General features: G+C 36.0%; 1 protein-coding gene across 2 annotated transcripts; it reads left to right on the top strand.

Moving 5' to 3' along the window:
* Nucleotides 1-2,217: 2,217 nt before the first annotated feature.
* LOC102630366 (protein argonaute 5) lies at nucleotides 2,218-27,145 on the top strand. Of its 2 annotated transcripts, none has more exons than XM_052432362.1 (22): nucleotides 2,218-2,798; nucleotides 2,992-3,209; nucleotides 3,298-3,447; nucleotides 3,654-3,787; nucleotides 3,902-4,005; nucleotides 4,694-4,797; nucleotides 5,173-5,308; nucleotides 5,395-5,511; nucleotides 5,637-5,747; nucleotides 5,837-5,908; nucleotides 24,328-24,450; nucleotides 24,554-24,704; nucleotides 24,785-24,906; nucleotides 25,193-25,330; nucleotides 25,403-25,545; nucleotides 25,618-25,680; nucleotides 25,753-25,816; nucleotides 25,943-26,078; nucleotides 26,209-26,282; nucleotides 26,419-26,513; nucleotides 26,617-26,648; nucleotides 26,771-27,145. In XM_052432362.1, exons 1-22 carry the CDS (start codon nucleotides 2,337-2,339, stop codon nucleotides 26,944-26,946), a joined length of 2,925 nt encoding a protein of 974 aa, XP_052288322.1. In that variant the 5' UTR covers nucleotides 2,218-2,336; the 3' UTR covers nucleotides 26,947-27,145. The 2 variants fall into 2 exon arrangements, with proteins under 2 accessions (XP_052288322.1, XP_006484939.2); XM_006484876.4 differs by lacking the exons at nucleotides 2,218-2,798; nucleotides 2,992-3,209; nucleotides 3,298-3,447; ... (5 more) ...; nucleotides 5,637-5,747; nucleotides 5,837-5,908 and adding exons at nucleotides 19,994-20,843; nucleotides 21,041-21,258; nucleotides 21,347-21,496; ... (5 more) ...; nucleotides 23,677-23,787; nucleotides 23,877-23,948.
* Nucleotides 27,146-27,730: the final 585 nt, after the last annotated feature.

The following is a 27,730-nucleotide window of genomic DNA, read 5'->3' on the forward strand; positions in this document are numbered from 1 at the left end:
TGCTGATGTTTTACTATAGGGTAGGGTTATTTGGATCCGCTGATTTTCTCATTACACTCTTTTTTACATTAACGTTTTTATTCTAAAAATATATTTGAGATTTTAATTTTGAACAAGATGAAAGGCACAATATTAATCATCTAAAAAGCAAAAATAAAATTTAAAGTTGATTAAGGAGAAAGGATAAAAAAGAAAAAAATTGAAACAGAGAGAAATTAATTTAGATTTTGATCATTGTTAAATTAATTAATCAAAGAGTTTTGTGATTTTTGAGAATTAGTTAATTAAAATAATAAATTATAATTAAAAAATAGGGCGGTGGAAGGAAATTAAAGTTTGCCTCAATTGTTTGACTGGGCGAATGGTGCATGTATACAGTTGGGGACATGTATTTGTTTTAATTAAGATGTTTAAATAGATGAGCAAATATTGCACGAACGAAAGAATTGAATTCAAATACAATTACGCAGTCCATAAGGGTATTGAACTGTGTGTGCTTCCTTTTTTTTCCTTCAATTACACCTTATTCCTCCTGGATAGAGCTGGCAAAATGGGTCATCGGGTCGTGTTCGTGTCGTGTCAGCTTCGTGTCGTGTTAAATTTAAGTCGACCCAAACCCGACCTATTTAATAATCGTGTCAAAATATTGAGACCCAAACCCGACACGGAAAAATAATCGGGTTACCCAATAACCCGTTTAATATTTATATATTGAACAAAAGTTACATCAAATATTTACATTCTATCATATATATGTATGTATGTACATACATACATACATAAATACATAATTTATCGATATTATAAAATATACATATCTACCAATATATTACACATTTACACTATTAAGGTTTTAATTATATATATATAATATTATAAAATATACATGTCTATCAATTTTTACACATTTACACTATTGAAACTCTAAATGTATTTAAAATTTTATAAATACAACACTGTATTTATATTCACCCTTTTAAAGAATAAAAAAAATCATCTCTAATATTTGAGTTTTAATAATAATAATATGTAAATTATTTTAAAATAGAAAATATAATCGGATCATTGATCGGCTAAATGGGTCAAGAATTTTAACTCTAACCCGACACGGAAAAAAATCGTGTTGATCCGGATCCGACCCATTTAATAATCGTGTTAAATTTAACTACCCATACCCATTTATTTATTTCGTGTTCGTGTCGGATAATCAGGTCGTGTCAAATTTTGCCAGCTCTACTCCTGGACGGTGGCTTCTGAATTACTTTCTTTGCTTTTTGAGAGTTAAAGCAATTCCGTTGCTTCGTCCACTTTAGCCGCCAACGACTAGGGTGAATCCAACAACGCCAGCAGCTCGGAGTGATCCCTTTCCAAAAGCATCTCAGTAATCTTTAGTGCGAGATCATACTGTCCAACAGTTAAATGTAAATAGAACTAAACCAAAGCTTAAAGCGGGTGAAAATTATAAGTACATTTGCAGAAGGTTAAATTTCAGTTTACTACAATGACAATTTACTATTTACCTCAAAAATATGAAACATCAATTTATTCCCTTTTACGGTTAAGAAGACAAAAAGAATTCATTAATGTAGTTTTCATCTATCCTCATCTTTTGAACGACAATGAAAGTAAATTAAAAATTATCATTCTATCTGGGGGATAAATCGAAGTTGACCCTTCGCAGAATTAAGATTAATCACCGTGAGTTTCTTCATCAGCGGGCAGACTCTTTAGCCAAGGATATTTTTCCTTTGATCAGGGGAAGCAGCAGCAAGCATGCTGCTCAAATATTCATTGGAAGCAGCAGCTCTTTGACTCCCATTTGTCAGGTTGTTGGCAGCAGTTTGCCTTTGCCCGGCCCTCTAAAATAATGGTCATATGAAGTAAACAGTTATTAAGAAGCATTTTGTTTCAAAAAGCAAATGGAATACAATTCATTTGGTATCAAGTAGAAAAGGAAAAAAAGGAAAAAAAAAAAAATCTTGTACACTCTAAAATAATGGAATACAATTCATTTGGTTTCAAAAAGCAAATGGAATACAATTCATTTATTTTAGAGTGGCCCTCTAAAATAATGGCCACTCTCCCTCTCAAATCTTGATCCCTTTTTATATACAGTTGCTGTAAGCTACTTTTCATTTTACTGTTCAAGATGGGCGGTAAGCTAGCCGCCCTGCCCTTTTTATTATTTATACACACGCCTTCTTTTCCTCCCTCCTCCTCTCTGACACTTACTTTCTCCTCAAGCAATCGTTCTCTCTTTCTTTCTCCTCAAGTAATCCATCACTTCGGTTCCTCAAAATTTTTTTGTCTCTCATTTTACCTTTTTGTTTTCGATAATGTCCCGACGTGGCGGCGGCGGTCGTAGGCCGGATTCTTGCAGTGACCAGCCGGCTCAGGCACCGGCGCCGTCTTTCCAGCGCGGTGGTGGCGAAGCCGCTGGACCACCGGGCCGAGGGCATCAAGGTCAACCTGGCGGTACTGGTCGCGGATCGCATTCTGGTTCCGGTGCAGCCCCTTCCTCATCACACGCAGCTTCGACTTCGACAGCGCAGGCTCCTTCATCTCCGTCTATTTCTGCATCTGCTCCTTCTTCGTCTTCAGTTTCTACTACTCTTGTCGACGAAACTGAGCAGAAACTGACATTGGCGGCACCAGCGGCGGCTACTCTTCCGCCTTCGTCGTCGCAGGCAATGAGACTTCCGGTGAGGCCGGGATTCGGAACTGTTGGCAGAAAATGTGTTGTCAGAGCAAATCACTTTATGGTGCAACTTGCCGAGAGAGACATTCATCACTATGATGTAAGTCTACTTTTAATTTTAGTTTTGTTATTTTTGAAAACGTTTTGACTATTTTTATTTTTTGTTTTCTCGTCAATTTTGATTTTATTTAAGATTCACCATTCGTGAGCGTCGACATCGAAGGTGTCGGGGTTTTGTAGATATTTTAAAAGTATGTTTATTGTTTTGCTTATTTATTTATTTATTTTTTAAGGTTTCAATTACTCCAGAGGTGACGTCAAAAAAGATCAACAGACAAATTATTTCTCAGCTGATTAATTTATATCGGCTGACTAACTTGGGTGAACGAATACCTGCCTATGATGGTATGAAGAGCATTTACACTGCAGGACCGCTGCCTTTTGAATCGAAGGAATTCATTATCACGTTACCTGATAGCGATCCTCGTCCCAGCTCATCTACCAGGCCGAGGTATCTCATGCTTTTAACGAGTGTGTTTCTTGAATATTGTTGATTGTGAGTTTTCTTGATTTAATGTGTTGAGTGATTTCTTATGCAGAAGGGAGCGTCAGTTTAGGGTGGTTATCAGATTGGCGTCGAAGCCTGATCTTTACACTCTACAGCAGTTCTTACTCCGTAGGCATTTTGAAGCACCGTACGAAGTTATACAAGTGCTTGATGTTGTTCTCAGAGCAGCTCCATCAGAGAAGTATTTAACCTTAACTGTGTTAATAAAGTTTCACTTTTTGGTGTGTATGATATAGGATGTTCCCTGCCCATGCCAGCATTTGCTTGTTCATGCAACTGATTTAACATTTGATTTCTGAGTAAAAATTTTATTATTGTCTATTTTGTGTCTTGAACAATTTGGGTTTTAGAATAGTTAATTAATGAAATGATGAACTTCTGCATCAGGCATACAGTTGTGGAGAGGTCATTTTTCTCAACTGATCTTGGACCAATGGGTCAGCTTGGTGATGGCGTTGAATATTGGCGTGGATATTTTCAGAGTCTTCGCCCAACCCAGATGGGGCTATCTCTTAATATTGGTATTTCTCTTTATATTTTATATAATTTGATGCTGCTTATCTTCTATATTATGCAAGCTTGATTTTGTTTTGGGTGCAGCACTGCTATATAAATATTTGCTCTTGCTGTTGCAGATGTTTCAGCCTGTTCCTTTTATGAGCCAATTCTGGTTACTCAGTTTGTTCAGAAGTATTGCAGAGACTTATCACATCCTCTTTCTGATGAAGTGCGTCTGAAGGTATTGTCTAGTCTTCTTTGGTTTTGTCTTGGCTATAATTAATTTAGTATCAATTTAATGAGCTATCTATTGGGCGGTTAAAAGTTTTAATTGAGGGCTGCAGCACTGTAATATATTTGTGATAAGAGCCTTTTCAAAGAATGATCACTGATTTGTTAGGCAAACAGTTCAGTAATGTTTTAGATGCTGTGTATAATTTATTGCAAGTTTTTAGTAGTTTAAAATTTCAAATTTCTTGCAAATTTTGGATAGGGTAATTTCTTCATTTGTGGCTGAACTGGTGGGTAATGAGTAGTGTCTGTTGTTCTTGGCCATTGAAATCTAAATAGAATGAGCTACCAAGTCTAAGGGGAATAGAATGTTGATGACAGGGTTTGATGATCAATGTAGGAAGCTGATGTATAATTTAGCCTATAATTCTGATGATAAAGAAATGAGATCTTGAAATGGCGGTTTTAAAAATCTTCCACGCATTCATTTGCAATTGTACAGTTATCTTAATCAACTTATTATCATTCCGTTACGTATATTAGCAATCTTTTGAACTATCTGTAAAAATTTTAGTGTCAATCCATTTTGGCCGCTATTTGACAACTGCCCTTTAATTATTTTCACAATTATTGCTGGGAATTGGATAGAGACACGTGCTCAATGATATTAATATAATTGTTTAATTCTTGACTTCTAGGTGAAAAAGGCATTGAAGGGAATAAAGGTAGTGCTCAGGCATTTGGATTGCAAAATAAGCACCAAGATCACTGGAATATCCAGTCAACCGATGAGCCAACTAATGTACGTGTGTGATAACATAACTTGGTGGTTGGGTTGTGTTTATGTTGGTTGATTTGTTTATGTTAGCTGATTCTTGAGTCCCCCACGCCATTCCAGAAGCATACTTTACGATGCCTGCTTTTGTCGTCATCTGAAATCCACATATGGTTAAATTTGTCTTTTGTGTTGTATTTTATGTACGATTCATGAACTGACTTGGTGGTAAACTGTTTAGCGGCTGTGCGTCAAATCAATTTCTCAAATCTGATTTGTGATAGTAGTTGGCTTCTATGTAGTGCAATGGTGACTTGTTATTGCCTGTAACAGTGATGTATCCATCCCTCCATGTTATAACAGGCATTCATGTCTTATCTTCCCTTTGATTGTATTTGTTAGGTTTACTGATGACAATGCAACAAGATTGTCAGTGGTTCAATATTTTCGTCAAAGATATAATATTGGGCTTCAATTCACGTCATTGCCTGCCCTTCTAGCTGGAAGTGAAGCGAGGCCTATTTATTTGCCAATGGAGGTTCTATGATCAAAAGATTACTTTGATATTTTGTGTTTGGAAAATAATTTATTTAAGACTTATTTATAAAATATTTTCCTTTACAGCTTTCTAGGATTGCCGCGGGACAGAGATATACTAAAAGATTAAATGAAAGACAAGTAACTGCTCTTTTAAGAGCAACCTGTCAGCGTCCTCGCGATCGTGAAGCAAATATACGGATGGTAGAGCATTGTTGTAATTTCTTACGTCTGTGGTGGATCTTTTTGGATGATTAATCTTGGATTTATCTTCTTGTGAATAAAGAGAGTTTCTGATTCTTGCTACTGGGTGTGACATTCTTCTGCAGATGGCTCGGACAAATGCTTACAATGAAGATACTCTTGTGAACAAAGAGTTTGGAATCCAAGTGGCTGATGGTCTTGCATCGGTTGATGCTCGAATCCTACCTGCTCCAATGGTAATTATGTGTCATTTTGTTGTATTTGTAACAGGATTATGGTATTTCCAATCTCCTTATGGTTAACTTTACCTCCTGTAATGCTGCAGCTTAAATATCATGAAACTGGCCGAGAAGCAAGCGTGAATCCTGGTTTTGGGCAATGGAACATGATTAACAAGGTGAATTACTGATTATTATTTTATTCCGTAGTTGTTGGTTTGTGCTTAGGAAGAGCATAGGGAAGCAGTAACCACTTGTTTAAATTGGTTGAGGGATGTTTATTGACTGATGGGTAGGATGGGTTGGAAGTTGATTTGCTACATTTGATGCAATGTGGTTGTGCTGCATTTCTTTTGCAACCATAATTTTTGATTTTTTTTTTCCATTTTAGCATGCTGTAATTTCTATTTAGTTATATACTTTTTCATCTTTGACAAGCATTGTATCTGATATTCACTTAGGTATTTGGATTGTATGTGCTTGGTGTTCAGCTCAATCCCTTTTTTCTTTTGGGGGGTCTGTGTTTATCATGCCAGGTATTTAACCCGCGGCCTGTCATTCCCATAAGTTCATCCAACCCAAATCAAATTGAGTAAATTCAAGGATTTATTTCTTGTCTAATAACCCGAACAATGACTTAATGGCATTGATGGCGTTCTCATTGATAAATGACTCATCAAACCTTTTTCGAAGAACATCAAATTCCTCGGAAGTTCTGAGATTTTCTAAGTCAGGATCTGTCCGGACTCTCTGTTAACCATTTCAATAATTTTAGATACTTTGAAGGCTCAACTAAATTCTAAGCAACGGTTCTATGATCCATAGATTTTCCTTAAAGTCTTCGTATCCCGCCAGCAATGCATCTTCAAGTGCTGAGAGCCCAGCTTTTACCTGGCAGAGTTTCCAAGATATCATGAAATTTCATATATTCAATTAACATAATTGGAAAATCAAAGGCATTTGTCTTCATGATATTATTCAATGTCACTCTATTAATGCTAAAAAGAGCGGTACCTGATTAAGCTTAGAGTAACAACATGCAACATTCCTATAAATAAGATCCAATTATTTTAAATGGGATCCAATTGTCCATCTTTTTCTCAATTCAGTAGAAGCCCAAAGAGGTGAATAGGGTCCCACGAGAGATATGTAAAAAGCAGGTCCGATTACACCTATTCCTAATCCTGAATGGAATGTAACGAAGCAGGAATCCATATGTCAACATAGTATCTATTTAGATACGCTCGAATGACCCCTTCTCATAATGAGAATGTATATAACCCTATTCCGGTCTGGTCCGGTATGGAATGAACTTATAATCATGGAATCGACTCGATCATCAGATTATAGATTATAAGTTCATAACCCTAGCCCATTCCCATTTTGTTCGGAACAGATCTACTAATTCTTTGATTCCAGTTAGTAAAAGGGATCTTGAACTAAGAAATCGATTCTATAAACTAACTAGAAGCTAAAAAAGGGTGTCCTGAGCAATTGCAATAATCGGGTTCATTGATATTATTAGTATAGTAGATGCTATCACACATACAATCATACTCAATTCGATGGAATTGTTTGATCTTAAAGGGAAATCCAATCCACGAAATAATTTGATCTATGGACAGCATCGTTGTGGTAAAGGTCGTAATGCCAGAGGAATCATTACCGCAGGGCATAGAGGGGGAGGTCATAAGCGTCTATACCGTAAAATCGATTTTCGACGGAATGAAAAAGACATATATGGTAGAATCGTAACCATAGAATACGACCCTAATCGAAATGCATACATTTGTCTCATACACTATGGGGATGGTGAGAAGAGATATATTTTACATCCCAGAGGGGCTATAATTGGAGATACCATTGTGGTGGGTATCCTTAACTCTCTCATTTCTTAAATCTATTCGTTCCCAATCCAACAATGAAATGCCCCTTATATATATTGATATTTAACTGGACCAGGGCCTTGAGTCGATTTTGTCGTTCGCCTTACGCTAAATATTCTTCGGATTTTTGTCTTAATTTTTTTTTTTTTTTTTGTTTTGTTTTGTTGATTACTTTGAAGAGGGAAAAGAATCTTCAACTTAATGGAACGTGAGTAAAGAGTAGCGTCAGCAGAAGTTGGTGACCGACCAAATCCCGCCAATGGCATATTGTATTTTTTTTTTTTTTTCTTATACGCAAAGCAGCGAGCCAAGTCCAAAGCCGAAGCGAATCAAGGCAACAATCAGTAGGCAGTAGCTAACATCTGTTATATGATGAAAATCTACAGCTACAGGAGCTTGCGGCCCACGTATCTTGTAATTTTATGGCTGTGTCTTTGTCGAGAGGCTGATTTTGCACGCTTATTTCTTGTTTAACTTTTAATTATTGTCCTTTTGTTGATGAAAACTTATTTATTACTGAAGTTGATGACCGACCAAAATGGTGTATTTTGCGCGCGCCCTGTTATAATTAGTACGTATCAGTATTGCCCATCCTAATTACATGGCACCGTATAAATAACAATTAAAAACTCCTGCGTATAAGACATAATTTAAAATAAAAAAAATTAATTTGTTATGCATGCATATAATGTCGTTCATGTATCTATTAAAACTAAAGTCATTTGAATTTGGTGGTTGACAGTTACGCAAGCAAAGCATGAATCTCAATATTCATTTGGCTACTGAGAGCATATAGTAAGTAGCTAATATTTTGGTAACTGCACTCTGATCTGTGTTTTATTTAATTTGTGGAGATTCATTTTCTGTTACTTCTTCTTAAATAAAATAAAATATACCAAAATTTTGAATTTCATTATCAACACTTTTTTCAAAAGCAAAAAAAAAAAAATATATATATATATATATAAAGTATCTTATATTGTTGTATGATAGCATTCGTTTAAGTTTCTATTACTTTAAATGTTGGTTTATGAGGATATATTTTATGCATGTGCGTTAACCGCACAAACTTTAATTTTCTCTTTCTTTATTCTTTATTACTTTGGGATGCCTACAATACACAGTGATATATGTCGTTACTCTTAATCTCCTAATTATGTAGTTTTTCATATTAATTGTAACATTTTATTCTCCCCTAAACACATGATTTCTTCACTTTCAGTACCCTTATAATTATTAGACTTTTTTGCACTCTAAACAGTATAAACAAAACATTTCTTGCATTAATCATATATATATGTGGATTGGCCTCAAACTTTTGTGATTGCTGCTTTCTATTAAAACCAAAAAAAACCCACAAAAAAAAAAGAAAGAAAGGAACACAATCTTAATAATCAATTTCCGAGCACATCCTCACTTTGAATTAATGTTGAACGATGTGGTCATTATTACATGCCAATCTATTGATATTGCATTTGTATAAAATATCATTATTCATGAAGTAGATATGATCAGCAACAAAAAATTTGTTAAAAGAATAATAATACAAAGTTTGGTAAGCAGTTGGTTTATAAACTAATCGATATATAAAGGACACCATTAAAATAGATAACAATCTTAACTCCTGGATATCGGCCACGAAAAGTAATTTGTTATGACTGTAAGTTAATTCATGTGGCCATAAAAAGTCAAACAGCAGACAAGACGCTAATTTTGATTTTATATATATATATATATATATATATATATATATATATATATATATATATATATATATAATCAAATGTGACTGCATGTTGAATAAAAAATTCTCTTTGGTATAGAGAAAAATTGGAAAAAAAACAACTTTCTTCTTTAGCTTCTGGGTAGAGCAACGGTCACATCACACCTCACCGGTGTTAACATCCGCTAACCAACCACTCCCACGTCACAAATTTATGCAAGCTTCCCTGGTGAACGCAACGCACGAATGCTTTTGACGAATGCGTTAGCAAGTTTAATTCCTATACGTATTAGAAAATTAATGGACATGACTGAACGTGCATCTTCCTAGAAACAGGAGATAAAAGTGTTAGCATTCAATAACCAACCATTACATTAGCCGGTTGAAAAAGAATGTCATCTCATATAAAATACCCATTAGCGCCATAAGCCGGCCAATAGTCGTGTTGTCCTCTGTATTATTTTTTATGATATTCCCGGATGACTGAGAAAAGTTTCAACAAGTTGATGTCAAAACCCCTTTGAAAACGAACAATAATGATAAATAATTTCTCAGTTTTTAAGGGATACATGAAACATTTAAAAAATAAAAAGTAGTTGGCCATCGCCTACAACGTTAACAGTATAAAACAAGAGAGAGAAAGTATGTTCTATACTCTTTTTGCACCTCACAAGTCACTGAACTGTGAAAGTATCCTCCATTTTAGATATTTCACTGTTTCTCGTTTTCTTGTGTTTGTTTGTGTTGGTCTGTTTTGGATAATACGTTCGACACTGGTAAGTCTCCGCCACCTTAACACTTGGTGCACATCACAAGTAAGCATCCTCCATTTTAGATATTTCACTGTTTCTCCTTTTCTTGTGTTTGGTTGTGTTGGTCTTTTTGGATAATATGTCTCCATCTACATCTTAACACTACTGCAATAAATTTCCACCACCACCACTAAACTATTCTCCACCTCAATATGAGTAATATTTCAAGTCTCCACCACCACCATCAAAACCCCAATACTAATGCAAATGATTCCACGAATCTCCACCACCACCTCAAGAGAATTCTCCACATTAGTACTACTACAAATCTCCACCACCACCACTAAAGCCCTAGTACTAATGCAAACCAAAGCCCTAGCACTAATGCAAACGAGTCCATAAATTTCCACCACCACCTCAAGAGAATTCTACACATTAGTACTACTATAAATCTCCACCACCACCACCACTAAAGCCTTAGTATAAATGCAAACCAAAGCCCTAGCACTAATGCAAACGAGTCCATGAATTTCCACCACCATTTCAAGAGAATTCTCCATATTAGTACTACTACAAATCTCCTCCACCACCACCACCACCACCACCACTAAAGCCTTAGTACTAATGCAAACCAAAGCCCTAGCACTAATGCAAATGAGTCCATGAATTTCCACCACCACCTCAAGAGAATTCTCTACATTAGTACTACTACAAATCTCCACCACCACCACTAAAGCTCTAGCACTAATGCAAACGAGTCCATAAATTTCCACCACCACCTCAAGAGAATTCTCCACATTAGTACTACTACAAATCTCCACCACCACCACCACTAAAGCCCTAGTACTAATGCAAACTAAAGCCCTAGCACTAATGCAAACGAGTTCATGAATTTCCACCACAACCTCAAGAGAATTCTCCACATTAGTACTACTACAAATCTCCACCACCACCACCACCACCAAATCCCCAATATTAATGCAAATGAGTCTATGAATCTCTACCACCACCTCAAAAGAATTCTCTACATTAGTACTACTACAAATCTCCACCACCACCTCAAGAAAATTCTCTACATTAGTACTACTACAAATCTCCACCACCACCACCACCACCACCACTAAAGCCTTAGTACTAATGCAAACCAAAGCCCTAGCACTAATGCAAATGAGTCCATGAATTTCCACCACCACCTCAAGAGAATTCTCTACATTAGTACTACTACAAATCTCCACCACCACCACTAAAGCTCTAGCACTAATGCAAACGAGTCCATAAATTTCCACCACCACCTCAAGAGAATTCTCCACATTAGTACTACTACAAATCTCCACCACCACCACTACTAAAGCCCTAGTACTAATGCAAACTAAAGCCCTAGCACTAATGCAAACGAGTTCATGAATTTCCACCACAACCTCAAGAGAATTCTCCACATTAGTACTACTACAAATCTCCACCACCACCACCAAATCCCCAATACTAATGCAAATGAGTCTATGAATCTCTACCACCACCTCAAAAGAATTCTCTACATTAGTACTACTACAAATCTCCACCACCACCTCAAGAAAATTCTCTACATTAGTACTACTACAAATCTCCACCACCACCACGACTAAAGCCCTAGTACTAATGCAAACCAAAGTCCTAGCACTAATGCAAACGAGTCCATGAATTTCCACCACCACCTCAAGAGAATTCTCTACATTAGTACTACTAAAAGTCTCCACCACCACCAAAGTATTCTCCACCTCAATATGAGTACTATTTCAAGTCTCCATCACCACCACCAAAGCCCCAATACTAATGCAAATGAGTCCATGAATCTCCACCACCACCTCAAGAGAATTCTCCATATTAGTACTACTACAAATCTCCTCCACCACCACCACCACTAAAGCCTTAGTACTAATGCAAACCAAAGCCCTAACATTAATGCAAACGAGTCCATGAATTTCCACCACCACCTCAAGAGAATTCTCCACATTAGTACTACTACAAATCTCCACCACCACCACTACCAAAGCCCCAATACTAATGCAAATGAGTCCATGAATCTCCACCATCACCTCAAGAGAATTCTCCATATTAGTACTACTACAAATCTCCTCCACCACCACCACCACTAAAGCCTTAGTACTAATGCAAACCAAAACCCTAGCATTAATGCAAACGAGTCCATGAATTTCCACCACCACCTCAAGAGAATTCTCCACATTAGTACTACTACAAATCTCCACCACCACCACCACCAAATCCCCAATACTAATGCAAATGAGTCCATGAATCTCCACCACCACCTCAAGAGAATTCTCCATATTAGTACTACTACAAATCTCCTCCACCACCACCACCACTAAAGCCTTAGTACTAATGCAAACTAAAGCCATAGCACTAATGCAAACGAGTCCATGAATTTCCACCACCACCTCAAGAGAATTCTCCACATTAGTACTACTACAAATCTCCACCACCACCACCACCACCAAATCCCCAATACTAATGCAAATGAGTCCATGAATCTCCACCACCACCTCAAGAGAATTCTCTACATTAGTACTATTACAAATCTCCACCACCACCACGACTAAAGCCCTAGTGCTAATGCAAACCAAAGTCGTAGCACTAATGCAAACGAGTCCATGAATTTCCACCATCACCTCAAGAGAATTCTCCACATTAATGATACTAAAAGTCTCCACCACCACTACCACCACCAAAGCCCCAATACTAATGCAAATGAGTCCATGAATCTCCACCACCACCTCAAGAGAATTCTCTACATTAGTACTACTACAAATCTCCACCACCACCACGACTAAAGCCCTAGTACTAATGCAAACCAAAACCCTAGCACTAATGCAAACGAGTCCATGAATTTCTACCACCACCTCAAGAGAATTCTCCACGTTAATACTACTAAAAGTCTCTACTATCACCACTAAAGCTTCCCTAAATGGACCTTAAGTCTCCGCCACCATCGCCAAAACGAATCTCCACTTACATCTTAGCACTACTACTACAAATCTCCACCACCACCAAAGCATTCTCCATCTCCACATAAGTACTATTTCAAGTCTCCACCACCACCACCACCACCACCACCATCACCATCAAAGCCCTAGTATTAATGCAAACGAGTCCATGAATTTTCACCACCACCTCAAGAGAATTCTCCACATTAGTACTACTGAAAGTCTCTACCACGATCGCAAAACCTCCTAAACGGACCCCAAGTCTCCACCACCACCACTAAAGGCCCAGTACTAATGCCAATAAGTCCATGAATTTCCACCACCACTTCAAGAGAATTATCCACATTAGTATTATTGAAAGTCTCCACCACGACCACTAAAACTGCCCCAAACAAACCCTAAGTCTCCGCCACCATCGCCAAAACAAGTCTCCACTTACATCTTAGCATTACTACTACAAATCTCCACCACCGCTTCCACTAAAGTATTCTTCACCTCCCCATGAGTACTATTTCAAGTCTCCACCACCACCACTACCATTAAAGCTGCCCCAAACGGACTTTGAGTCTCTGCTACCATCGCCAAAACAAGTCTCTACCTACATATTAGCACTACTAATACAAATCTCCACCACCACCACCAAAGTATTATCCACCTCTACATAAATACTATTTCAAGTCTCCACCACCACCAAAGTATTATCCACCTCTACATAAATATTATTTCAAGTCTCCACCACCACCACCACCACCACCAAAGCCCTAGTACTGATGTAAACGAGTCCATGAATTTCTACCATCACCTCAAGAAAATTCTCCACATTAGTACTACTAAAAGTCTCCACCACGACCACAAAACCTACTCCAAGTCTCCACCACCATCGCCAAAATAAATCTCCACCTACATCTTAACACTACTACTTCAAATCTCCACCACCACCAAAGTATTTTCCACCTCCACATAAGTCCGATTTCAAGTTTCCACCACCACCACCACTACCACTAAAGGCCCAGTACTAATGCAAATGAGTTCATGAATTTCCACCACCACTTCAAGAGAATTCTCCACATTAGTATTATTGAAAGTCTCCACCACGACCACTAAGGCTGCCCCAAACGAACTCTAAGTCTCCGCCATCATCGCCAAAATAAGTCTCCACTTACATCTTAGCATTACTACTACAAATCTCCACCACCGCTATCACCAAAGTATTCTCCACCTCCACATGAGTACTATTTCAAGTCTCCACCACCGCCATCACCACCAAAACTCCAGTACTAATGCATTAATTAAATTCTTTTATACATGTTGGTATCTTAGTTTTTTTGTACTGATATGCATCTCTTTTTTTGTCAAATTTATGTATTAATTATCTAATAGAAGCTATGGATATTGAACCTTACGATGAACAAGATGCAACATGGAGTGTTGTGATGTCCATCCTTATCGAAGTTCGTGAGATGGCCGTGTCCAAGGAAGATGCAGTTCAATCGATTAAAGATAAATTGGGACTCCATGATTCCGTGCTTTCAATGCTCCTGCAATTATGTCGAGATGAAATTACTGTTAATGATGTTAAGGAGCAGTTATTGGCAGCTCTGAGCCTGACATCTTTTGGCCGAGATGGAGCACCAGTTGATGAAGAAGCTATTAACTCTCTTCTCAGCGAAAGACTTAGATCGGCTCAAGTTACTAAAAGGACATTCCAAATTAAGAAAGCTATGGGTGTCGAAGATACTGTCCAAGATGTTGTTGAGGAAATAGAAAGAGGGAACTTGTCTGTCCTGAGTGCTGTTAATCGTCTGAGGGAACTGAACATGAGGACTATTTAGAAGCTTGCATTGGAGAGCATATAACGTAAGCAACTTAATTACATGCCTACTAAATAATAAACCATGTGACACATAATGTATGCATGCGTTGGTTGCTGCAAGAGCTTTGGTTTTTATTTATTTCGTTCATGCTTTTTATTACTGTTGGGTGATGTCTCTAAAGGTTAAATCGATTATCCTTTTGGACAAGTAATGGGGCAATAGTTTTGTTTTGATATAAGCACGAAACAGGAGAAATTCACATTATTCTCTTTACCTTATGTGGTATTCTAACATAACATTCTTATCAAGCATTACCGGCAATGCAGCAGTGGCCAACTGATTGACGATGACGGACCAGCTAGCTTATTCAAAACTAAAAAGATCTTATTTTATTTTTTTAAGTAAAATTTGAAAGAGAACCTAGCTATATTCCATTCCAAGTCACGGAGATATATACATCGGGAATTTAACGAATTTGACAAAATGGGAAGTGAGGAGTTGCTATCAACATTCAACATCCTCATTAGTTCCTGAATCATCTGGATTATAGCCAAAAGGTCATTGACATTAACATTATCCTCCTTTTATAAGTTGCACCACACTAGAGTTATCAATTCCAACTTGGATACATCTATAGCCAAGGTCTCATACCATTCTTAATCCATGCAAAACACCCTAGAGTTCACCTTTATAACAGACCACACTCCAAGATTTGTGCCGAAGCCATGAATGAACCTAGCATGACAGTCTCGCAACAGACCTCCTGCACCTGCATATCCATTTCCTTTCCTTGCACCATCCGTATTTAAGCACACATAAGGCCATGCTGGAGGAGCCTAACAAATCCATTTTTGAATCCTTGTATTTCTTCTATAGACTATGGTTGAGAGGTTAGAACAGATATTTTCAACCCTTGCCTTAATATCACGAACAATCAAGCCGCCATTCCAGCTCCTTGTTATTAAACAACAACTGATTCCTCCAATACCAAATTCTTGAACATATGGAGGAGGATAATTCATACTCATATTATCTCTTCAATCCAAATTATTGTCAGTGTGAATATTGTTTTATTATGATCTTGGTGATATTAGACTATTTTTTGCATTAACTGTGATTTAAACAAAAAAAAAATCTTTTGTTTTAATGATTTTTTGAAGTTAATCATGTCATTAATTAGACTAAGTATTGTTGGCATTTTATTTGCAGTTTTAAATATGAAATTTGTCGAAAACCTTGAATTCATCAACCTTGGTCGAGGATCCATCTTTTTATTTATGTTCATTTGATCCGTGGCTAAAAAGCTTTAAAAAGCATGCGAAAATTATGAAATTCCTCTCCTAAAAATCATTTAAAAAACAAGTTAAATCTCTCAAATTGATTTTCAGAATAATTTGTGAAAGATAAAAGCAAATTATAAATGTTCTGATTAAACAATTAATTTAACTATATAATACTTTTATTTTTACTTTTTAATCTCGATCAATTGGGTCATTAGTTCACTCTTGTATTGACGGTAAAAGATCACGAGTACAATTAAATTTAAGAAAGTATATATTATTTGGGGTGAGTTGGGGATTTTATCAAAATATGAGCCTTATAAAAAGTAGGGAGATTGCCACTTTCCCCCCTACAGTAATTAGCATATACTATTTACCCCCTTAATATTTTTATAATGGCCAAAAACCCCCCTGACAACAGAAGTTTACAATATTACCTTTTTTTTAATTATTCTTTTATTTACATTTATTTTAAATTAAATAAATTACATGAATAGAAACTAAATAAAAAATGAAGTATTAAAAACAAGAAATATATGTTTTGATATGAGAAAAAAATTAATAATAAAATTTTTTTCTTGTAATTATTTATTTTGTGAACATTTTCTTATAATAAATATTGTGTAATATTTTAAAATTAAATGTAAAAAATATAGGTAAAATATTTTATTATTTATCTTATAATAAATTTTTATTTGTCATTCAAATTTTCTTATAATAAGTTTTTTATCATTTTATAATAACTTTCTTATATATTTATTATAAGAAAATTTTCACAAAATAAATAAGTACAAGAAAAAAATTTTATTATTAATTTTTTTCTCATATCAAAACATATATTTCTTGTTTTTAATGCTTAATTTTTTATTTAGTTTCTATTCTAGTGATTTATTTAATTTATAATAAATGAAAATAAAAGAGTAGTTGAAAATAAGGGTAATATTATAAACTTATGCTATCAGGGGGGATTTTTGGCCATTATAAAAACAGTAGGAAAAAAATAGTATATATTAATTACTGTAGGAGGGAAATTGACAATCTTCCTAAAAAGTACTCCATTAATAACATAATAATAAATTTAACAAGTTACTAAAATGAAAGATTCAGCATACATCAAGATAAGTCCGGATATTTATAAATTCTTTATTAAATACTTATACTATTTGATTATAGTGACCAAATAGTCTTTCATCACGACATCATTATCAAAAATAAAGATTTATACGATGATTTTTGAAAATAAACGAAGTTCAGTAATTATTTCGTTGAACCATAAGTGTCGATGGCCTTCTGAAAAACCACCCCCCCCACATAAATTTGTGGTAATCTTGAAACTGAAATCCAGTCAGCAAAGAAGAAAAAACGAAAAAAGTACCATTATCCACCACGCGCAAACTCCTATTCATTTTGATTGGTCGTACGATCCACGTGTCTCCATCTGATTAACTATGATGCATCACATCGTCATGCCGACTAGAGATGGCAAAACCCCGGGCCGGGTCCGGGTATTGCCATGACCGGACCCTGCCCGAAAGTAACCGGTCCGGGTCCGGGTCCGGGTCCGGGTCGGGTTTTAATCCGGGTACCCGAATTTTATATTTTTTAATATTTTATGTGTATATATTTTATATTTTTTTGGTAATTTTATAAGTTTTAAATTTATTTCAATAAAATTTGACATAAAAATATAAATTTTAAGTGTTTAAAACTTTATATATGTATAATAAATAAGTCAAATAAATATAAAATATTTAAAATAATATATATTTTATAATTTTTTTTAATAAAATCCGGATTTCGGGTTTATCAAGTGATGTTCAAGACCAATGCCGACCTTCGAATAAGTCGGGACCCACCTGCCTCCAGCGCGTAACGATCGTACCACATCAGACAGTCTCTCTAATTTGGCTTATCCAATTGGAGCTTGCTAACTTACAGATTCTGTAAGTTACAGCTCACTCACAAACTTGGTTGTGGGTCCCATTCGGACCCACAACCAAACACTATTTAACACTATTCATGTGAGGGCTGTTACTGTAAGTTAGCCCTCTCCTATCCAATTCTGGGTAACAACTAGTCAAACAACAGTATAATAAATCAATGTCTCTACTACTGAGCAGCGACCATTATTGAAGTTTGAAAATCAGGTGGTTTAAACAAAAAAAAAAAAAATTTAACAATTTGAAGTTTGAAATATAGATTGTTGTTTGTTATTTTCAAGTAATGACTTAAATTAATATAAATGAGGCAACCATAAAAAACTTATCATATATAGTAAGAAATCTAGTTGATCAAATAAATCCAACTCAACTATTTAAAAAGCTAAAGCCGGTGACTTTTGTCTTGATATTTATAGAAATTTAAAGTTGTGAGATAGACAATTGTGTCAATCAATTAAGTCATGACTTGAGCACCACTTAAGTCTATAACACATAGAACAAACTAATAAATGGACCAAATATATAACATATTTAAAAGGAAAATTTATAAGCCTAGAAGGGGGTTTAAATTTTTAACAGTAGTGCTACACATCCTAAATTTTTTATCCCAAAAAGTTATGCCAAATGATGTGTCATTAATTGAGTGGTTGATAATTCTTTACAAGATCTAAGTGAATTAATTGTATTATCTCACCAACCAATTAATAAATGACACATCATTTGGGATAACTTTTTAAGATAAAAAATTTGAGATGTGTAGCATTACTCAATTTTTAAATAGGCTAAATATAATATGTTCAAATAAATTTTAACGCCCAATTGCCAATGTGTTTTTGTGTACATATATGCATATATAAGAATGATCAGGTGTGTAGGGTCCACATGTCATCTAATCATTGATTGTGTCACGCACCTAATTAGGTGTAAAAGAAAAAAAAAAACAATAACAAATAAATAAATAAACAACTTGAATAAATATTTAAGTATTTTTAATTTAATAATTTGAATATTCATATTATAAAATTTGTACTTATAAATCTCCTCTTATAAATTAAAAAAAATTTAAATATTCAATAATTAATAAATAAATGTCAATATACTTCATTTCCTTATAAATTAGTTTAGTAAAATTCTATAGTATACCAAACATGAGATGTATCTCATCATATATAATTATATCCCGTCTTATTCCCCATGCTAAGCGTACCAAGATGTATTATATTTTACTATAATCCCATCTTTGACAGAGTGCAAAGGGTATTGCATGTTTAACTATTTTCTTATTATCTATCTAATAAATTAGTATTACTTTTAATTATCATTAAAAGATAAACCTCTATTACTGAGCAGCGACCATTATTAGCTGCCACCGATAGCCTGTTTTCAATATCTATGGAGGGTAAATTTGCAGCGAGTGACAACTCACTCATATTTTGTTGTAATAACAAAAAAAAAAAAAATTATAAAAAATGATTTTAATTCTAGTTATCAACTAAATCAACTTTTAGTCAAATCGAACCGAATGTTCACTCCTAGTAAATTCTCTTACAAAAAAGAAGTAATTTAAGTTCTCATGGTGGCTGGAGCTGGAAACCTGAAAGGCTGAAAGCCCAGCTGAAGATCTTACCTCAATTTCCAACTGAAAATTAATAATTAATGATGAATTGCTCTTAGACATAAAAAATCTCATAAAAATGAACGACCTTCCCTTCGCCCTCCAACGGGAGCAAGTAGTAAGCAGCACGCCAGCAAGCGTGCAGCAGTTACGGCAACAAAAGCGGGTGCTACATTTTAGGCGTCATTAGAATAAAAGGCCAGGGGTAAAACCGTCAGAGAACCAAGCAGTCTCCATACTCCCGCCAAGCAATAAAATAAGAAGAATCTTCCACTGCACGTCTTGCATTCACTTGGATCTCTCTCTCTCTCTCTCTCTCTAATCTTGATCCCTTTCTACACAGATGCTGTAAGCTACGGCATTCTCACAAAATAATCTTGAACCTCACTTGGGCCTCCTTTTCTTTTTACAGTGCAAGAGTTGCTGTAAGGCAGCCACCCCGCCCTTTTTATTATTTAAATACACTCCCTCTTTTCCTCACTCCTTCTCTCTGACACTTTTACTTTCTCCTTGAGTTATGGCTTTCCCCCTTAGTGACTGACTATAAAATGGGAGTCCCTAGTTGAGTGTTGGAGGCGTATTGTACATTTGTAATATAGAGTTGTAGTAATCGCTCTCCCGCTTTATTTGTGTGACCACTCTTATTTCCTTAAAATTTTTTTCGACGATGTCTCGACGGGGTGGCGGTGGTCGTAGGCCGGATTCTCGCCGTGACCAGCCGACTCAGGCACCGGCGCCGTCTTTCCAGCGCGGTGGTGGCGGAGCCGCTGGACCACCGGGCCGAGGGCGTCAAGGTCAACGTGGCGGTACTGGTCGTGGATTGCATTCCGGATCCGATGCAGCCCCGTCCTCACCACACACCGCTTCAACTTCGACGTCGCCGGCTCCTTCGTCTCCGTCTGTTTCAGCATCCTCTCCTTCTTCGTCTTCAGTTTCTACTCTTGTCGAAGAAACTGAGCAGAAACTGGCATTGGCGGCACCAGCGGCGGCTACTCTTCCGCCTTCGTCGTCGCAGGCAATGAGACTTCCGGTGAGGCCGGGATTCGGAACTGTTGGCAGAAAATGTGTTGTCAGAGCAAACCACTTTATGGTGCAACTTGCCGAGAGAGACATTCATCACTATGATGTAAGTCTACTTTTAATTTTAGTTTTGTTATTTTTGAAAACGTTTTGACTATTTTTATTTTTTGTTTTCTCGTCAATTTTGATTTTATTTAAGATTCACCATTCGTGAGCGTCGACATCGAAGGTGTCGGGGTTTTGTTGATATTTTAAAAGTATGTTTATTGTTTTGCTTATTTATTTATTTATTTATTTTTTAAGGTTTCAATTACTCCAGAGGTGACGTCAAAAAAGATCAACAGACATATTATTTCTCAGCTGATTAATTTAAATGGGCTGACTAACTTGGGTCAACGAATACCTGCCTATGATGGTATGAAGAGCATTTACACAGCAGGGCCGCTGCCTTTTGAATCGAAGGAATTCATTATCAAGTTACCTGATAGTGATCCTCGTCCCAGCTCATCTACCAGGCCGAGGTATCTCTTGCTTTTAACATGTGTGTTTCTTGAATATTGTTGATTGTGAGTTTTCTTGATTTAATGTGTTGAGTGATTTGTTATGCAGAAGGGAGCGTCAGTTTAGGGTGCTTATCAGATTGGCGTCGAAGCCTGATCTTTACACTCTACAGCAGTTCTTACGCCGAATGCATTTTGAAGCTCCGTACAATGTTATACGAGTGCTTGATGTTATTCTCAAGGCAGCTCCATCAGAGAAGTATTTAACCTTAACCGTGTTAATAAAAGTTTCACTTTTTGGTTTGTATGATATAGGATGTTGCCTGCCCATGCCGGCATTTGCTTGTTCATGCAACTGATTTAATATTTGATTTCTGAGGGACAATTTTATTATTTTCTATTTTGCGTCTCGAACAATTTGGTTTTTAGAATGATTAATTAATGAAATGAGGAACTTCTGCATCAGGCATACTGTTGTGGGGAGGTCATTTTTCTCAACTGATCTTGGACCAATGGGTCAGCTTGGTGATGGCGTTGAATATTGGCGTGGATATTTTCAGAGTCTTCGCCCAACCCAGATGGGGCTATCTCTTAATATTGGTATTTCTCATTATATTTTATATAATTTGATGCTGCTTATCTTCTATATTATGCAAGCTTGATTTTGTTTTGGGTGCAGCACTGCTATATAAATATTTGCTCTTGCTGTTGCAGATGTTTCAGCCTGTTCCTTTTATGAGCCAATTCTGGTTACTGAGTTTGTTCAGTATTATTGCAGCGACTTATCACATCCTCTTTCTGATGAAGTGCGTCTGAAGGTATTGTCTAGTCTTCTTTGGTTATGTCTTGGATATAATTAATTTAGTATCAATTTAATGAGCTATCCATTGGGCGGTTAAAAGTTTTAATTGAGGGCTGCAGCGCCGTAATATATTTGTGATAAGAGCCTTTTCAAAGAATGATCACTGATTTGTTAGGCAAACAGTTCAGTAATGTTTTAGATGCTGTGTATAATTTATTGCAAGTTTTTAGTAGTTTAAAATTTCAAATTTCTTGCAAATTTTGGATAGGGTAATTTCTTAATTTGTGGCTGAACTGGTGGGTAATGAGTAGTGTCTGTTGTTCTTCGCCATTGAAATCTAAATAGAATGAGCTCCCAAGTCTAAGGGGAATAGAATGTTGATGACATGGTTTGATGATCAATGTAGGAGCTGATGTATAATTTAGCCTATAATTCTGATGATAAAGAAATGAGATCTTGAAATGGCGGTTTTAAAAATCTTCCACGCATTCATTTGCAATTGTACAGTTATCTTAATCAACTTATTATCATTCCGTTATGTATATTAGCAATCTTTTGAACTATCTGTAAAATTTTTAATCTCGATCTATTTTGGCCGCTATTTGACAACTGCCCTTTAATTATTTTCAAAATTATTGCTGGGAATGGGATAGAGACACGTGCTCAATGATATTAATATAATTGTTTAATTCTTGACTTCTAGGTGAAAAAGGCATTGAAGGGAATAAAGGTAGTGCTCAGGCATTTGGATTGCAAAATAAGCACCAAGATCACTGGAATATCCAGTCAACCGATGAGCCAACTAATGTACGTGTGTGATAACATAACTTGGTGGTTGGGTTGTGTTTATGTTGGTTGATTTGTTTATGTTAGCTGATTCTTGAGTCCCCCACGCCATTCCAGAAGCATACTTTACGATGCCTGCTTTTGTCGTCATCTGAAATCCACATATGGTTAAATTTGTCTTTTGTGTTGTATTTTATGTACGATTCATGAACTGACTTGGTGGTAAACTGTTTAGCGGCTGTGCGTCAAATCAATTTCTCAAATCTGATTTGTGATAGTAGTTGGCTTCTATGTAGTGCAATGGTGACTTGTTATTGCCTGTAACAGTGATGTATCCATCCCTCCATGTTATAACAGGCATTCATGTCTTATCTTCCCTTTGATTGTATTTGTTAGGTTTACTGATGACAATGCAACAAGGTTGTCAGTGGTTCAATATTTTCGTCAAAGATATAATATTGGGCTTCAATTCACGTCATTGCCTGCCCTTCTAGCTGGAAGTGAAGCGAGGCCGATTTATTTGCCAATGGAGGTTCTATGATCAAAAGATTACTTTGATATTTTGTGTTTGGAAAATAATTTATTTAAGACGTATTTATAAAATATTTTCCTTTACAGCTTTCTAGGATTGCCGCGGGACAGAGATATACTAAAAGATTAAATGAAAGACAAGTAACTGCTCTTTTAAGAGCAACCTGTCAGCGTCCTCGCGATCGTGAAGCAAATATACGGATGGTAGAGCATTGTTGTAATTTCTTACGTCTGTGGTGGATCTTTTTGGATGATTAATCTAGGAATTATCTTCTTGTGAACAAAGAGAGGTTCTGATTCTGGTTGACATTCTTCTGCAGATGGCTAGGGAAAATCCTTACAGTGAAGATACTCTTGTGAACAAGGAGTTTGGAATTCAAATGGCTGATGGTCTTGCATCGGTTGATGCTCGAATCCTACCTGCTCCAATGGTAATTATGTGTCATTTTGTTTTATTTGTAACAGGATTATGGTACTTCCAATCTCCTTATGGTTAACTTTACCTCCTGTAATGCTGCAGCTTAAATATCATGGAACTGGCCAAGAAGCAAGCGTGAATCCTGGTTTTGGGCAATGGAACATGAGGAACAAGGTGAATTACTGATTATTATTTTATTCCGTAGTTGTTGATTTGTGCTTAGGAAGAGCATACGGAAGCAGTTACCACTGTTTAAATTGGTTCAGGGATGTTTATTGACTGATGGGTAGGATGGATTAGAAGTTGATTTGCTACATTTGATGCAATGTGGTTGTGCTGCATTTCTTTTGCAACCATAATTTTTTTTTTCCATTTTAGCATGCTGTAATTTCTATTTAGTTATATACTTCTCATCTTTCAAAAGCATTGTATTTGATATTCACTTAGGTATTTAGATTGTATGTGCTTGGTGTTCAGCTCAATCCACTTTGCCTTCTGAACGAGGAGCTTTTTTTTTATTCACACTGAATTTTGTGTAATTTTGGTTTTATAGAAAATGTTCAATGGTGGGAGGGTGGAAGTTTGGAGTTGTGTGAACTTCTCCACGCATTTGAATCGGGACGTGCCATTCCAGTTCTGTCAGGGGTTGGTAGACATGTGTAATAGCAAGGGAATGGTATGGTAATGTTATTTATTTTGCGATTCATGTTAGCAATTCAGGTTAATGGCCTCTCTGAACCGACTTTTTTCTTTTGGGGGGTCTGTGTTTATCATGCCAGGTATTTAATCCGCGGCCTGTCATTCCCATAAGTTCATCCAACCCAAATCAAATTGAGAAGGCACTTGTCGATGTTCACAATCGGACTACACAGCAAGGGAAACAGCTTCAGCTGTTGATAATTATTTTACCTGATGTTAGCGGATCATATGGTGAGTGATAAATTTAATCCATGATTAAATTTTTATATCAGCTTTGGTTTTGTTCAACATTATCGGCTTTCTGCTTGCAGGAAGAATTAAGCGAGTTTGTGAAACAGAACTTGGGATTGTTTCACAATGCTGTCAGCCTAGACAGGCATCAAGGCTCAATATTCCGTATTTTGAAAATGTGGCTCTTAAAATCAATGTGAAGGTTTGCTTTGCCCCCTTTTTTTTCCTGTTCGTCATCATGGTTAATATTTACAAATACAAGGGTTAGTGGGAAAACATGTAGGAGATGAATTTTTTTTTTTGGGCAATTTAATTTCAGTCTTGATTTGCTGGAATTATTGTAACTTTTTTTTTCCAAATAATCAAATTCTGATGTTCGAGAATTTTTTTTTTTCGAAGAGTTTGGGAGTGCCAAAATTTCTTGTTAAAATTGATAGGTTGGCTTCCTTGGTACTGGAGATTCAGTTTGCTACTTGTAATTTTATCAGGTCGGAGGACGAAACACTGTGCTCGTTGATGCTGTTCAGAAAAGAATTCCTCTTGTGACTGATAGACCTACAATTATATTTGGTTCAGATGTCACCCATCCACAACCAGGAGAAGACTCTAGCCCTTCAATAGCGGCTGTATGTACACTCATCTTCTGTTTCTGCTTTCTAGTAATTCACTCTGTTAAAAGATTGAATTGACTGAGACAGGTGGTGGCCTCAATGGATTGGCCAGAAGTAACCAAGTACAGAGGACTTGTCTCTGCTCAGGCACATAATCAGGAAATTATCCAAGATCTCTATAAATCTACTCAAGATCCTTTTGGGGGTTCAGTTCATGGAGGAATGATCAGGTTAGTAGACATGGAAAAATTTTTCATATGCCTTAATTAAGAGAACCTTATGCTTCTGTTTGTCTTTTACAGGGAACTGTTAATTGCGTTCAGAAGATCAACAAACCTTAAACCTCATAGGATTATTTTCTACCGGTAATGGCTGTTTTCAATGTTAAACTGTATGTTTTGCAGAATGTTACTGATGTTGTTTCATTTATGTGCCAGAGATGGTGTTGGCGAAGGCCAATTCAGTCAGGTTTTGCTCCATGAAATGAGTGCTATCCGACAGGTAATGCTGATTAGTCCTGAAGTTAACAAATTTTTCTTGTGTTCTAGAGATTTTCAATTCAGTCAGGTTAAGTTAATTTCTTTATGATGACTTTTGTTGCAACATGCTAAATTGACTTATTTCCAGGCCTGTGCCTCACTTGAGGAGGGATATGCGCCACCAGTTACGTTTGTTGTGGTACAAAAAAGGCATCATACTCGCCTTTTTCCTGCTGAGCACAACAACCGCGATCTGACAGATAGGAGTGGAAATATTTTGCCAGGTTCCAAATTTGCTCTGTATTATTCATCGTTATTTTCTATTTGCTTCTTTTGAGTATTCACAATGGCCGGGAACCATGTTGCTGCTTAACCTTGTCTTTGATGAATATTTTTGGGATGTTCTTGTGTTAGGAACTGTTGTTGATACTCAAATTTGTCACCCTACACAATTCGATTTTTATCTCAACAGCCATGCAGGAATTCGGGTAAAAAATAAGTTTGCTTTTTCAATCCAAATTTTATTATCTATCCACACTTACTCTCATTGAACAATGTACACTTATTCTTCCTTTTTTTCCCCTAATTTTGAAAGTGTTGGACTGATTAAGGCATTCATTACAGGGAACCAGTCGCCCAATTCACTACCATGTGTTGTACGATGAGAACCGTTTTTCTGCAGATGACTTGCAAGTGTTAACAAATAACTTGTGTTACACGTAATATGTTTACCTTCTCTATAACTGGATCTAATATTGCATTGCTGAGGAATTTATCTTTCGTATGGTTATTTTGTAAGTTTTGACTCATTGCCATTTTCAGGTACGCAAGGTGTACTCGATCAGTTTCCATAGGTCTGATCCTTGAACTTCTGTTGTTTTGCTAAAAGCATTTTGAATCAATGAATTATTTATCGTTCTGGCAAGCATTGACTTATTATTATTATTTTTTAAAAATGGTTGGTTTCTTATGGCAGTGCCTCCAGCATATTATGCACATTTAGCAGCTTTTCGGGCTCGATATTATATTGAGGATGAAACATCTGCTGGTGGATCCACAGGTGGGAGTAGGAGCACAGCAGATAGGAATTTGGCTATCCGGCCACTTCCCGTCATCAAGGATAATGTGAAAGATGTAATGTTTTACTGCTGAAAGCAGGCTCCAGCCTCTCTTGTTTTAGTCATGGTTTCCATAGTTTCAAATTAGGCATCAAGGGTAGAAACTAATCACCCTTGGCTTAAAACTATAAGCTGCATATTCTCCCAGTTAATGCCTTGTAAATTTAAATGCAAAACGAACTCCATATGTATTTCGAAAGAAAGGTTTTTGTTTATGCTCTTACTTTGCTATAGGTCGGGTTATTTTTTAATTTGGATCCACTGATTTTCGCACTGCTCCTTTTTTTTTTAAATTAACATTTTTATTCTGAAAATAAAATTTGATCAATTATATATTTAGTCTTATTTTCTCTCTCTCTCCATCCCTTTCCTTTAACCAAAATTTATTATGATATATGAAGTAAATATTATATTTTATAATTATTCAAAAATTAATAAATTCAGCTCTATTGTAATTTGAAGCAAGTTGAAAGAGACAATGTTAATCATCTAAAAATAAAAAAATAAGATATTTTACACCGTTCTAAGTTTGTTAGAATTTTCTTTGTCAGATCTTGGACAGAATAAATTTTGAATGATAGTAATGGGCAATAAATGATAATATTATAATGAAAAGTAAGAAAAAGATAAAGTTTGGAGAGAGAGAATGAAAAAGAAAAATTGAAAGAAAGAGAAATTGGTTTAAGCTTTGACCCTTGTTACCGTAGGGAAAGAAGAATTAATTAATCAAGGATTTTTTTTTTTTTTTTGGTGATTTTTGAGATTTAATGAATTAAGATAATAAAATTATAATTAAAAAATGGGTGTCAGAAAGGAAA

The sequence above is a fragment of the Citrus sinensis genome, chromosome 8 (assembly GCF_022201045.2).
Source record: "Citrus sinensis cultivar Valencia sweet orange chromosome 8, DVS_A1.0, whole genome shotgun sequence".
Lineage (NCBI taxonomy): Eukaryota > Viridiplantae > Streptophyta > Magnoliopsida > Sapindales > Rutaceae > Citrus > Citrus sinensis.

What these genes read in the sequence shown, in the direction of transcription:
- LOC102630366 (XM_052432362.1), top strand. Translation starts at nt 2,337, where the DNA reads ATGTCCCGACGTGGCGGCGGCGGTCGTAGGCCGGATTCTTGCAGTGAC. An exon ending in CTAGCCCTTCAATAGCGGCT is followed by an intron (nt 25,331 to 25,402) that starts GTATGTACACTC and finishes TGACTGAGACAG; the next exon opens with GTGGTGGCCTCAATGGATTG. An exon ending in ACAAATAACTTGTGTTACAC is followed by an intron (nt 26,514 to 26,616) that starts GTAATATGTTTA and finishes TGCCATTTTCAG; the next exon opens with GTACGCAAGGTGTACTCGAT.